This window comes from Thunnus albacares, chromosome 23 (assembly GCF_914725855.1).
Source record: "Thunnus albacares chromosome 23, fThuAlb1.1, whole genome shotgun sequence".
NCBI lineage: Eukaryota > Metazoa > Chordata > Actinopteri > Scombriformes > Scombridae > Thunnus > Thunnus albacares.
The window spans coordinates 22,670,646-22,684,251 of record NC_058128.1 but is presented as its reverse complement, the minus strand read 5'-3'; the positions used below and the strand labels follow the sequence as shown (position 1 = coordinate 22,684,251).

General features: G+C 40.8%; 1 protein-coding gene across 4 annotated transcripts in view; it reads left to right on the top strand.

Moving 5' to 3' along the window:
- The window catches only part of slc41a2b (solute carrier family 41 member 2b), a 43,364-nt gene that overhangs the window by 4,669 nt on the left and 25,089 nt on the right, over positions 1–13,606 (top strand). For all 4 annotated transcript variants that reach the window (XM_044343264.1, XM_044343262.1, XM_044343265.1 and 1 more), the window contains exons 4-8: positions 1,375–1,446; positions 2,167–2,311; positions 2,568–2,714; positions 10,482–10,629; positions 11,232–11,311. In XM_044343264.1, coding sequence (XP_044199199.1) covers positions 1,375–1,446; positions 2,167–2,311; positions 2,568–2,714; positions 10,482–10,629; positions 11,232–11,311 — 592 coding nt within the window. The remainder of the gene's footprint in view (positions 1–1,374; positions 1,447–2,166; positions 2,312–2,567; positions 2,715–10,481; positions 10,630–11,231; positions 11,312–13,606) is intronic.

Here is a 13,606-nt window from a genome sequence, read left to right as displayed (position 1 = left end):
GCTCGTAACATCCCATAAAACCGTGTCATAGTCTCCACAAACCCGGGTAATTACAGCTGAAGCAATCACAGATAAGTCAACGCAGCGCTTATTCAGCGAGACCTGTCCGAGATTTCTCAGTGCGTTCACGTCTCTCTGTGTTTCTCTCCACCCCTCCAACTATGCTAGATAGAAGAAGTGACAGAGCAGAATTCTCTCTTTGTTTGGTTTTTGGCTCTTCCTGTTGGCCTCCGGCTCCCCGCGTACAGACACCACATTCACAGCGCTGTGTCAACACGGACAGCAGAGCTCAGTGTGAGCTGATACTCCACAGTGGTGTCCCAAAAAAACAATTTATCTTCATGTTACTGTTCTCCTCGGGCTCAGCTGGAAGACAGACAGTCAGGGGAGTTCTGCATTATCAAAGAAAATTGCACTTATTTCCCTACTTATAAAGTAATGTTCTCACTGTGTAATTTAATGTGATCTCTGAGCTAGTGAAAATGAGGAATTACATTAATAGAATTATAGAATATTATCTGAAAATGTGTATTCATATTGTATAAGTATTGGTATGAGCTGTGAGCAGACTGACCAATGCTGGGACTCCAGATGTTGAAAGGCATCTGTTTTAAAAACAATGGCTCACCTCCAGCTCAGTACACCTGTTTATGAGAGTGGTCTCTTGAGATATCCGAGAGATACGTTTTGATAAAATCAGATGGCAGAGTCAGTCATCCAATCTCAATCCAGTAGAGGGTGCGTTTCATTTGTCAAAGCCCAGACTAAAGCCAAAAAGTGCCTGAAACAAGCAGAAACAGAAAAAGAGGCTGCAGTGCAGACCTGACCGAGCATCAGCAGGGAAGAGTCAGCTCACTTCTGACAGTTGTAGACTTCACACAGTCTTCACACATCAGATATCATAATAATAATAATTTATTTATATTTCCACTGATTTTGACATGTAAAAGTGGCTTTGCTCGTCACGGTAAGCAGCGCTCAGCCTGTGAGAACAGTTGTATAATTTCCTCTGTGGCTTTGGAGGAGCTTTGTCAAATCCAGAAAAAGCAAGCGGAGATTATCTCAGCTTTGGTTTGGTGATGACAAATTCAAGCCTGTTTTGTAAACTAAGGGTGTGGAGTTCGAGTAAAGTGCGTGTTTACAAGGCAGGAAGGGTCTAACCAAAGATGTTATCAAGCTGCATTATGGGAAAAAGCAGGATTAAAAGCCAGGATATCTCAGACTCTGCTGTTTCAAATTTGACCAGTCTTTTTTTTATTAAAATCTGACCTCCTCCAACTGTATGTATGAAAGTGCTACTAAATGGCTGGAGTACTCCTTTAACTTCATGATAGTTTGTCCACTTACTTTTGGCTCTTCCACTTCTCAACACAGGTGAATGTGGGTAAGATGGATTCTCCCATAGAGAAGTGGAATCTAATCATAGGAAACCTGGCACTGAAGCAGGTAATCACACACACACACAGTTTCTACCTTGAAACATCCCCTCACATGCACATCCATACTGCCTTTTCATTATAAAATAACAAGAAATACAACACTGATTGCTTGAACCAGTCAAGTGTTTCTATTATTATTAGCTTCTACACAAAATATACCTGATTAAGTTTCCCCCTTGTGGTTTTTAGAGGTATGTTTACTGATTTGTTTATGTTTAATTATATTTGATATATGACTAAAATCTCACTTCATATCATTGTCATATTTATTGTAAAACTATGGGTGTTATATGGCATGTTGTACATTCTTGATACACATAACAAGTGTGGTAATTGGTTGAGGCCAGGTGGGCGTTCACTGCTATATTGAACTGTCTTTGAGCTGTTTGTGTAGTAAGACTGAGAACAGGCTCTTTTAATCATCTACCCACACACTGATAAGCATACCATAACACATGCAACATCACAGTACTTTGATTAGCTGGTAGTTTCACAATAACATCTGTCAGCCGGAAGTGTTATGTAATAGAAAAGCATATCTTGTCATGCTTGTACTTACATTATTTCACAATCATGTATATGTGGAAGCATACCTATAAAAAGTAAGCCTTTTATTAATCGCTCTACTGTTTTTTCTAATCATTAAAAGAGCACTACAATAAAAGCTGCTTGGGTTAATTCTGCTTCCTGTCATTTCCCCTCTTTATCTCCCTCCCTCTCCTTCCAGGTTCAGGCCACTGTGGTGGGTTTCCTGGCAGCTGTAGCGGCCGTGGTTCTTGGTTGGATCCCTGAGGGGAAGTTCCAGTTAAACCATGCTGTGTTGCTCTGCTCCAGCAGCGTGGCCACGGCCTTCATAGCCTCCCTGCTGCAGGGTAAACACACACACACGCACGCTAGCAGCTGAGTTCCACTGTTTAAAATAAACTGTTAATACTGTCCATGTGGAGAAGTTGGGTCACGTCTGTCCAGACTATCATTGTAACTGATCTCCCATAATCACATGTTAAATAAAGAAAAGAGTTATGCTTACCAGAGCACTTATTTCTTGCTGACGGTGCGTGTTTATGATGATGTATAAAAGCTACCGATGGTTGCTGAAGTGCTCTTTTCTCCTCGTGTCATGCTCAGGTATCATCATGGTGGGTGTGATTGTGGGTTCAAAGAAGACAGGCATCAACCCAGACAACGTTGCAACACCCATCGCGGCCAGTTTTGGTGACCTCATAACCTTGGCGATCCTGGCCTGGATAAGCCAAGGCCTCTATAAGTGCCTGGGTAAGTGAATAACTACTACATCTTTTAACTAGCACCTTAGCAAGGCTCTCATAATCACAGGTGAAGATGTGGCTGCATGTATGCATACGGTATTTAACCATTTAGAAAAGAAACACGCCTGGGGTGACATGGTGGAGGGCCAGCAGGAAGCAGAGGGATTTATGGGAGATGTAGATTTTAAATCATCACTGTAAAAGAATAAATCAGCACGTTACTGAAAGATATTATTCATCATTCCTTGGACATTGCAGAGCATGCATACAAGACCAGTTGCGAATAAGTCATAAAGTAAGGCTAAATGATGTAATCAGATGAAATACACTGAAGACATTGAGATAGATGTGATCCTCGTTAGTTTGTGTTTTATATCAAACAGCTAAAGTGATATAGTGTAACACAACTAGAGCTTATTAATGCACATACAATACAACAGAGTTTCAGTACAGATAACAAAACAATACCTTTTCATTACCTTACTTACCTTAAACATTCTCTACAAATTATGTTGTTTCATCAAAGAAGTTCTCAAATGTTAAATGTTAAAGGGTATCCCCTTTGCCTAAAGTTCACACAATGCAAATCACAACCCCCCCCCTAGTTCAGTTCCAGCAGGGTGCCTTTGTTGCATGTTGTTCTCTCTCACACTCTCCCATGTTTCCTGTCAGGTACTTCCGGCAACTATTAAACAAATAAAAATGCCATTTAAAGACCTTTGCCTTAATAAAATACATTATAAATAAATGAGCTAAATTTTGATTTAAAACTGATTATCTGATCAAAGAATAAGGAAGCAAGACTATGAATCTGAGTTTGTGTATATACGTTTGTATTTATCAAGCAGTGGTATCAGGCTCATAGTTAGCGTTATCATTCGTCTTAGTGTTTGCAAGGTCCGCTCTCCTTTTTACATATGCATTTGATGTGAGATCACACAATTAAAAGGAGGTGACATGTTGAGAAGTTGATTATGTGTGCTGATGAATTTGCTAATGTGATGCCATTTGTGGCATTAAGTGAAAAGCAGCTGTAAACATGGTGCAGATGGGTGATGAGTCATAAGGAAGGTTGTGGTTAGAAAAGAAATGTGACTTAACCTTAATCCTGCAGAAATCTTAATGACATGGGCCATAGAGTTGTCACACCACAAAAATGTCCAGAGAGCTGCATTTAATAAGTTATCAACAAATACATAAACTCATTCAAATTTAGAGCCATAACTAAGAAAAGAAAAATATAGAAGTAATTATTAGTGAACATCAGGGACCATCAAATGGACAGAGTGCCGGTAGTTGTAGATTGTGTTCATTAAACTTGAACTTGATGATCAATTTATTGAAAAATCACTACAGGCTGCAAGTGCACTGTTCTATCTTTATTTAATGCTTTTGACTGCATTTACTTCCTGTTCTGGTGAAACACACATTTGTGCTGCACCTTCTTAGTAGATTTGGCCCTGAGTACTCCGGTCACAGTTCAGTAGGTACCAAAAAAGTTCAATATCCATTCCTAAACATGACCGATCAGTCTAAATTTCTTCCTTCATTGGACATGTATGTACAGTGTATGTAATAATGATTGATGCTGCTGACATTATGTACCATTCCTCCATAGTTTCCACTTATAATATATTTTGAATACTCAGTTTCACAGTCTTGCTAAACATTTGTTTACATGGTCCCTCTTCTTGGTTAGTAATGTTTGTGAATCTCAGACGCTTTTCTTCTCATGGTTCTCCGTAGCGAGGCACTTCCCTCAGTCAGCCAGTAGAGGTCCCTCCTGCATCACTTTGTAGCTGTGCTACTCCAGTTGCAGAACAGACCGTCTCTTTTCCTCTCACCACACATTCCACATGTTTAATTCATGTCACACCCAGACCTGTGTTGTGCCACCTTGTATGACTTAATACAACGAACACTGGAAGCTGTTTCCTCTGGCAAACATCTCATACTAACTAATCCTGTCAGATCTAATTGTACGACATAGATGTTAACCAGTATGAAAGGAGCAGTTTAAAGGGGACCTATTATGCTTTTCCTTATTTTCAGTCATATATATATAATGTTACAACGTTGGATGTTGATATTAAACATGGCCAAAGTGTCAATGAGGTAAATGAACATATGTAGAAGTAATACCTGTGAGGAGAAAACACTGGCTTCAGACTGCTCTGAATCCTTGGTTTTCAACGTTTTTTTCTACTTTTCTGCTCCACACACAGCGTGTGAGTACACTGCTCCGCTAACATTATGGCATTTTTCCATTGTTTTGAGGGTATCATGCTGAGCCATGACTGGAGTCGAGCTGGCGCGCTGTGAGTGTTTTCCATTACACAGCAGGGCAAAGTAAATAAGTAGTTTACCTGTTGGAGGTGTGCTGGTTGTCTTCAGCTCTTCATCAGACATCATCATCACTGTGGCTATTTCTGCTTGTGCTAGTCCTCCCTGCATTATTTCTAACTGATCCGCTGAGCAAAGAACTTCAAGTATTTCCATATCTTGTTGTGTCGACTGGTTTTTAGCACAGCTAATGGAGCTCTGGTAATTCAATGAAGAAAATGTTTCATCTCCTGTAGATTCTTCATCATAAAAGTCTCCTGTTTTTTAGTAATTTTAAAAACTTTTAATATGAAGCAGTTAAACAGGAAATGTTGGGTTTACATCAATGGTAACTTAACATGACTCTGATGCGGCTGCCCCTCAGCAGGCTTCCAGAAAGCTGGCCAATCAGAACAGAGTGGGCTCATCAGAAAGGGAGCATTAAAGAGGCAGGAGCTAAGACTGCCTGTTAGAGACAGAGGCTGAACTGAGGGGCTGCATAAAGGGACAGTATAAGTTTTTTGAACTGTGAATCATGCAAAGCTACTCTAGTGCATTCCCAGAATAAAAATATAGAGCTGGAAATGAGTATAATAGATCCTTTTTAATGCTGTGAGCTAAATTTATTAAACACACTTAGATTTCATATTTCCATGGCAAGGCAGAGCTGTGAGGCTGTCTGGCTGTGTCAATTTCAGGACAGTGGCTCTGTTGTTCTTGAACCCAGCCATGCCGACACTCTCCTGCGAAACTGGAACTAGTGGCCAGTTTACTCTCAACTAAACAGAATTTAAATCATGTGATTATCTATGCAAGTAGATGATAAGATGGTGAGGCCAGCACCTTGCATGGCAGCTCCAGTGCCATCAGTGTGTAAGTGTGTGTGTGAAGGGGTAAATGAGAGGCAAAAGTGCTTTGTCTGTTAAGGTAGAAAGGCGCTATATAAGTGCAGTCCATTTGCCATTTACCATATACATATAAAAACTTAATGCCCCTAATACTTCTAATTTTCAGGCAAACCAGCTGAGTAGAGATGAGACACTGGCGAGACATAGTAGCTTGCAGGAGCCAAGTCCAGTCAAGTATATTTATACAGTGCTTCCAAACAACAAGATTGTTATAGATTGCATTACTGAGAGAGCTCAACAATAGATTAAAGCAGGGATAATGAGAGCATGAGATGAAGCACAAACACCAAGAAATCCGGCCCGGAGCTTCTGAGCATGCACAGTATGTCTTTTCAAGTGTGTTTGTGTTGATGTGGCAACACTGAACCATTTCAGGGCAGTCTACAGGAGAAATGAGTCCATGATGTAGTCAGTGAAACGGCTGGTAGGGAGTTAAATCTGTACATTAGTGTTGGTTTCAGATACTGAAACACTGACTGCATTTACACCTACACAATGGGCAAATCAAATATCACACTATTATGATATGATTCCCACAATAACAATTAGGTGGGACATCATCTACAATATATTGTAGTATTTTTTTAAATTTACAGATTCATGACGTGCTGCCACAAACTGGCAGAAAGCCGTGCCAGAAATCACAACAGCTCTAGAGTAAAATGTCAGGAATAAAGGATGTGAGTAGATTTAACACAAAACGTTTCAGCAAACAGTTGCACATTTAGGCATCCTGCAGACATGCAGCGACGTTAGACTCTTTTGAAGTCGTGTGTCCGGCCACCTGACGAATGTAAGTCCAGTAATCCCTTGTGGTCTTTTTGGTCTCCACCAGCTGCTGAGAAATATATCTGGCTCTTTAGCTGCTAAGTGCTCCTCTATTTTAACCGGCTAGTCTCTAACTTGGTCTGCCATTTGTTGCTGGGCAGGCAGTGTGTAATGGCTATATCAGAGCTTTTTTTCTATGAAAACAGCTGCCTACTGCAGCTGGAAACAACCCTAATGAGATCAGTGGGACTGAATCAAGACAGTAAGGTTTTCTGCCATAAAACCATAATAATGATCTGAAATGCTTGTAGAGCTGAGGGGAATTCTGTGTTGGTATGTCACTATGAGCAGCCCCTTTCACATTACTCATTGTTAATACAAAAACATATCGAGGAGTGCAGCATTAAGCTCAATGATTGGATGTTTTACAATTCTTTAGAATGGTAGTTGACATTTCTCCATATTTTTCTATGGACTCAGGCTTCACCTGACTTTTTGATGGATATATCATTTGCTCACCTTGTACTGATGATTCAGCCAGTAGGGTTTCATTTCCATATAAGCCTCGGAGGAGCTCCTCATCAGTCATCTAACATCATCTATCTACAAAAATGAATAGGACTTTAACATTTGGAACCCTGGAGGCCTGAAATAAGTCCTCGGTAAGTTAAATCAATAACGCATACAAGGAATAATTGTTAATTCAAAAGAATGTTATTGATTTATTTTGTACATACCTTAAACTTGTGTAGTAACATGGTTTAAACCCTGACAAGTGATTGTAACCCTGTCAGTTCCTGGTTTAAACTGCCTTAGATGCGTTATTAAACAGACTTACTTTGCAGAGAAACATCATACACCTTTCACTTATGGTTGTTTACATTTGCTAACTCATGCAGGGTTTTGGGTGCACTTCTGTCATCATAAAGCATGGAAACAAGAAGGTACTTATCATCACTATCGGGATCATCATTTCTTTCTTGTGCATTAGCAGCATCTTTCCATTTCTCAGCTAAAGGAGATAGTTGGCAGCCACACTGTTCCTTTCTCCTTTCAGAGCATTATAGCAAAATGTATTCCACCAGAGATCAACAAGAATATATTGTTTGTTCGTTGGTTTATTCACTGCAGCAGGCAACAATGGCAGGGTGTCAGAGGTTCATGTAAACTGTTTAACCTGTAGACCTTAATGGGAGCATGGCTGATGGGCAGGTTGCTCTGTGCATGTTTAACTCAAACACTTTTACCTTCCCTGTCCATGTCTGGTACTTTGCTCCAGAGGCACGTGTGCTGCTGTGGGACAACAGTCTCAGCCTCAATATACCTGCCTCAGCTTTATATTTTAGGACTGCTAGAGCCCATTATACCCTGAACTGAACAGTAGGCCCTTTCTGTTTTCTAGCTACGAGACTATCCAGATAATAAATCTGGGACTGTTTCCTAATGACAGTTATTTAGTACTTGGAACATAATCCTGCTGGAAACATCTGGTGGTGGCTCTAAGCAGGTGCTTTACCCTAATTACCCTTTCAAAATAGTTGTGTTGTGCTATATTGTAGTTGGAACAGAGTGGTATGGTGGTAAAGAGAGAGTGAGAGAAACCTTACTTGTGTTGGTGTGCGTTTCCTCTCTCTGCTACACTTTTTAAAAAACATAACACTGGTTAGGTGGATTGGACAGTAAAGCTGGTAGGTTAACAAGTCAGATCCTTTTTTGTTTCCTAACTACTTTTCTTTAACTTCAATGGAAAATGTCATGATGTTATGGAAAATATTATTTTTGCATCATCTAAATGTTGAGGGAGAAAGTAGTTCCAGAAAACAAATCTCCTTTCCTTTTGTTTGTCTGTATCTCAGGCTCAGGAAATAGAAAGGAGGTAAAGAACCTTTCCCTTTCAGAGAATTTACCCAGCTTTTATGTCCTATAGGTCTGTAAAAAAAATCTTAGCATTACATATAGAAGGACTTTTGTTGAATAGAGTCACAGACAATGAGACATTTAATACGATGATGGCAGTTGAATTGCTGACGGTTATCTTTTATGTGGATTTTTGGGCATTTTTGTGCACTTATTTTAGACAGACAGTAAAAAGATGACAATAAACAAGAGAGAGATTCAAAGATTTAAAGGGGAACTTGAGCCAAGGACATTTTGATTCATGATTTGCAGCTGTACTCACAAAGTATCTTATTTTAACTCTAGGAGTCCTCCTAGTGCTCAACATTTCTAGTTAAGAGTTTCCTCTTAAAAGCTACTGAGAGCAACCTTACTGTGGAACTGAGAGAACCTCTACACTAAGAGAAGTGGCAGAGTTGACCCCTTTTCTATGGATGTTATATTTTATGAATAAACTTGCTTTGTTTAAGAAAACTCACATTTTGGTTAGTGTGAATTCACAGAAATGTAGCCAAGGCTGGATTACCAGGCAGGTAAAGTGGGCAACTAAAGCCTCTTTCACACATAGTTCACGGTAAATTACTGTTATAACCTTTCAGGAACCGCTAGTGATTTTCACTATTCACACATGCAGCTACATTCAGGAACATTTCTGTCTTGCACCTTTTCACACATGCCATGGCAATGCGGGAATAGATGGGGCAAGGGACAGTCCAGCAGATGGTGGTTATGCAACACTTATGGATGCCAACCGCCATAAATCTCAACAGAAGAAGAGGATGAAACTCACAAAACTCAGATCAAACTTTCAAACTAGGCAGTCCTGATCAAATATGAATCAAGATTATTTTACTGCATTGCCTATTTCTCCCCTCAAATATCTTCAGAAATATATTTTAATATGAGAGAGTTTGAGATGCGGCCGCCATGTTGAAAACAGACGAGCCAAAACCAAGCACCGCCCAACTTGCTGTATGTCACCCACACGTCAAGTCTTGTGATTGGTTCACTCGCTCCATGTGAAAGCGTCTTTCATCAGACGGATGTAACCCTTTATGTGTTCGTCCCTGCAATGTTACTGCTTGCATTCACAACACAGCCGTACCAGCATTTTCCCTGAAATGTTACAAGGTCTTGAGGTGGGAAACTGGTGGTACAGATTTCCCTGAATATCAATCTCAATTCACACATGATCCCATGCAGGAAAAGTTCCTGAATATTTCAGGGATAGACTACACATGTGAAAGGGGATAAGCCAGTGCCTCAGACCCTGGTTTGTAGACTATTTGTGAAGCACAATATCACCTGAAATGACCTTTTCTGTTAAGGTCCAAAAACATAGTTGTGTAAAAACCTAGTTGTAAGACCACACAAAATAACAAAAACTTGCATCGTGGTGGTATTCCAGGAAAGGAGTGCTGGTGGTTCTCTTTGCTCTGGGCAAAATATAATTAAGATGTCATGTTTATTCCTCTACTTGTATACACTAATCTGCCAAGAGTGGGAACAATGGGGGTCACTGGGTACCCTCAGCTCAGTTTTGCCCAAGGGCCCCCTTGTAGGTAAATCCAGCTATGTCCTTGAATAATTAAAGCCATCAAGTAATGAAATGTGGCATTGAATGCTCGGTCAGATCCTCAGCCTTGTTTAATTATTTTAAGATCAGATATCTCCTGACCTAATTAGAAAACTTTTCAGATTTTTAGACGGTATTGCATGGAGAAGTTTTTCTATGGCAGCTTGTGTTTTGTGTTAGGTCAAAAAAAAAAAAAAAAAGAAAATTTTCAAATGGTAGCCAAAGTACTTAAGCCCTGTCCAAGACTCCAGCTTCCCGAAACATGAAGTAGGAAAAATGAACGCGTCTCCTCCTCTTTCCCCAGATTCCTATCCGTACGTGTCGTCACTGGTTTGCGCTTTCTTCATGTGTCTGACTCCTCTGTGGATCGTCGTCTCCTCCAAGCACCCAGCCAGCCGCACCCTGCTCTATTCCGGATGGGAGCCAGTCATCACTGCCATGGTCATCAGCAGGTGTGTGTGTGTGTGTGTGTGTGTATGTGTGTGTGTTTGTGTATGTAGCTGTGTTTGTGTGTGTTTAGTCTTCAAAGGGGAAAGAACAGCTATTCTGCGTCTGCGACTGCCAGTGTCTGGTTTGCTTGATGACTCATCCCCTAAACAAATTGCAGCACCCGAGCACATACACCCTCGGGTCCCCTTGAGCCTGGCAGCCTCACAAATACAGCCGGTGGGAAAGGGAACGATTGTCTCCCTCGCTCTCACTCACTCTCTCAAGCACTCTTTTTTTTTTTTTCTCAACACTCAGGTGAAACCACTTTTCTCAGGCTTTAATGGAGAAGTGAGAAAATACAAATATTGGCTCTGGACGGCTTAAGCTGAAAACAATTGAAAAGTCTTTCATTCTTTCTCTCGCTCTCCCTCATTCAGTGCAGCTGATGAAGTATTTTTTAGTGGTGTTTAGAGAGAGGCACACAAACTCACTGTGGACATCATTTATATGAAGACAGTGCTCTCTCTTTCTCATTCCGTGTCCCTTTTTGTCTCCCTCTCCATCTCTCACACAGACACACACACTGTAATACCAGTTAATGATCTAATTATGTTGTGTTCTGCAGCATCGGAGGACTCATCCTGGACAAAACGGTGTCTGACCCAAATCTGGCTGGCATCGTGGTGTACACGCCGGTTATCAACGGTGAGTCATAGTATTGGCACCGCTTCTTCCTTCACTCTGACTGACATCAAGGTGTCGCTGCCTTCATTTGCAGGAGTTTGCCCCCGAGGACACAAACACACAAGGAGAATCTGGTCAAAGACTTGACCAAAGGTTTGAATATAATAGCTTTTTAAATCCAGGGGGGATTAAGAGAAGAGCTGTACATATGTATAAAAAGACCTCACCGCTTGTGGAGTTAGATTGCTCTAATCCCACATCCCATTTCTCCTCGGTTGAAGTGCAGAAAGCATCTGCATTCATTATATACCTCCACTCATTTATTCCAATCATTTCAATCTAAATATGTTCAGAAAGCCAAGAAAACCAACATGGCCTGTGTTCTCATACCGCCTGAGGCACTACAAGGAGGCAGCTAAGATTGTCCAAGGTTACCTCTCAAGGTGAATTCAAGTCAGTTCACATCAAATACTCGTATGTATTTTAACATGAATCTCATTATGTTCTTGTGTGCTGTGGATGACTGTATTCACAGCTTGATTATGTTGTACAGATCTCACTCTTTTAAGCATCTAGAACAAGGCTCTTCCAGCCTGCAAGACAATTTCATGAGTAAAGCGTAACCCAGTTGATTCTAACATTCGGTGTCAGGGACAAAGCAGTAAGGCTCAAGGACTTTTGATTTTGTATAAATCAAAAAATGGTAACTCAACATAACTGACCTAACAAATGATAGAAAGGGAGGGTTTATATACACAAAGGCTCGCCTACACAGACACGCAACGGGGGCATGATTAACCAATTAACTGTATATCACAACATTAACCTTAATACAAACAGAGATTGAAATCAAGACACTATTTACACAAGTCTAACTGTCGAACCAAGAAAAACAACATAACATTAATTCCCAAAATAATCAAATTTAACTGGATCCCAAAAAGCAGACTCCCCTCTGGCACACCCAGTTGGCCTCTCCCTCTTCATGCCTGCCATAATATAAGAGGCCATCTTTACTGGCGCCGCTTCTTTTGGCCAAGGGGAGGAACTCGGTGTTGACATGTGGTTTGGCCACCACACCCACCTACAAATAATATAATATAGAACAATTCTTTTGCTTTTTCTCCAGTGTTAAATAAGTCAAAATAGGAGTAAGTGGCTCCAAAATAGGGATATAAAAGTTCCTTTTTTAAAAAGCTTCACATTTAACAAACAAGCTGCACTCATCTATGCAACCTCTAAACATAAATACATTTGCAACAGCACTCTGATTTACCAGTGTGCACCTGACACCAAAACGCTCCCCCTTTCTAAACAGAAAGGTTGACTTGAAGCACAGACAGTTTTAAGAGTTGGGCAGTTGATTCTTTTTGAGTGGAGTTTATTATGTCAGTTTCCTGTCTCGTCTGCAAGGAGAAAGTGAAATACAATCTCAAGTGGCATCGCTCTACTAAACACGTAGAGTATGGAGAAAGAGAAGAAAGAAAGATGAGTTGCTCACATTCAGAGCGAACATATTTGAAATATATACCTGAGTTTATCCTTCATTCCTGAAATTCCAATCCATTATTCCACTGTACATATCTGTATCTTAGGAGTGTAGCTTGCCTTTATCAGATAGAGGATAGTGAAGCGGCAGACAGGAAACAAGAGGAGAGAGAGAGGGCTACGACACGCAACAAAGGTCAAACTGGCTGGAATCGAACCAGAGACGTGGCAGCTATGTGGCTTGTGCAGTAACCGTTCAGCCACCGCTCTGCTCCCCTTCTCTGTTCTATAATTAATGCAGTCTTTGACCCTTCGGGCTGAGATAGAGACAAAGTGATTATACACAAGATGGATGACACTTCATAGAGTCTATTTGTCTTGCGCTGTGCAGCTCCCAGGTGTGAATGCATATAAATGTGAAAACAGAAAAAAGCTCAGTCAACCGTCCCTGGATAAATGAAGGTTACCCAAAAATAACTCTAAATGCTCATCAGCATAAATAAGTTACCTAATGAGACTGGTTTAGGCATTCAGCCGCAGTCTATCCGTCTCCACTTCATAAAACTGGTCTTCTTCCATTTCCTCCCGCCACCCATCTCCCACCGCTAACGGGCTCAGCCTCGGTTGCCAGGACCCTGGCACCTCCACAACAAAAGATAAGCTTTTAATTAAATGGCATTAATGAGAGACATTTAACGAGATGGAAGGCGATTCTGACTCTAATTGGTTTTCCGTCCAGACGTATCTCAGGCACCGGACAGCTGGGGAATTGAGCGTGTGTCTGTTTGTGAGAGCGAGGATGTTTTTTTTTTGTTTTTTTTTCGCGTC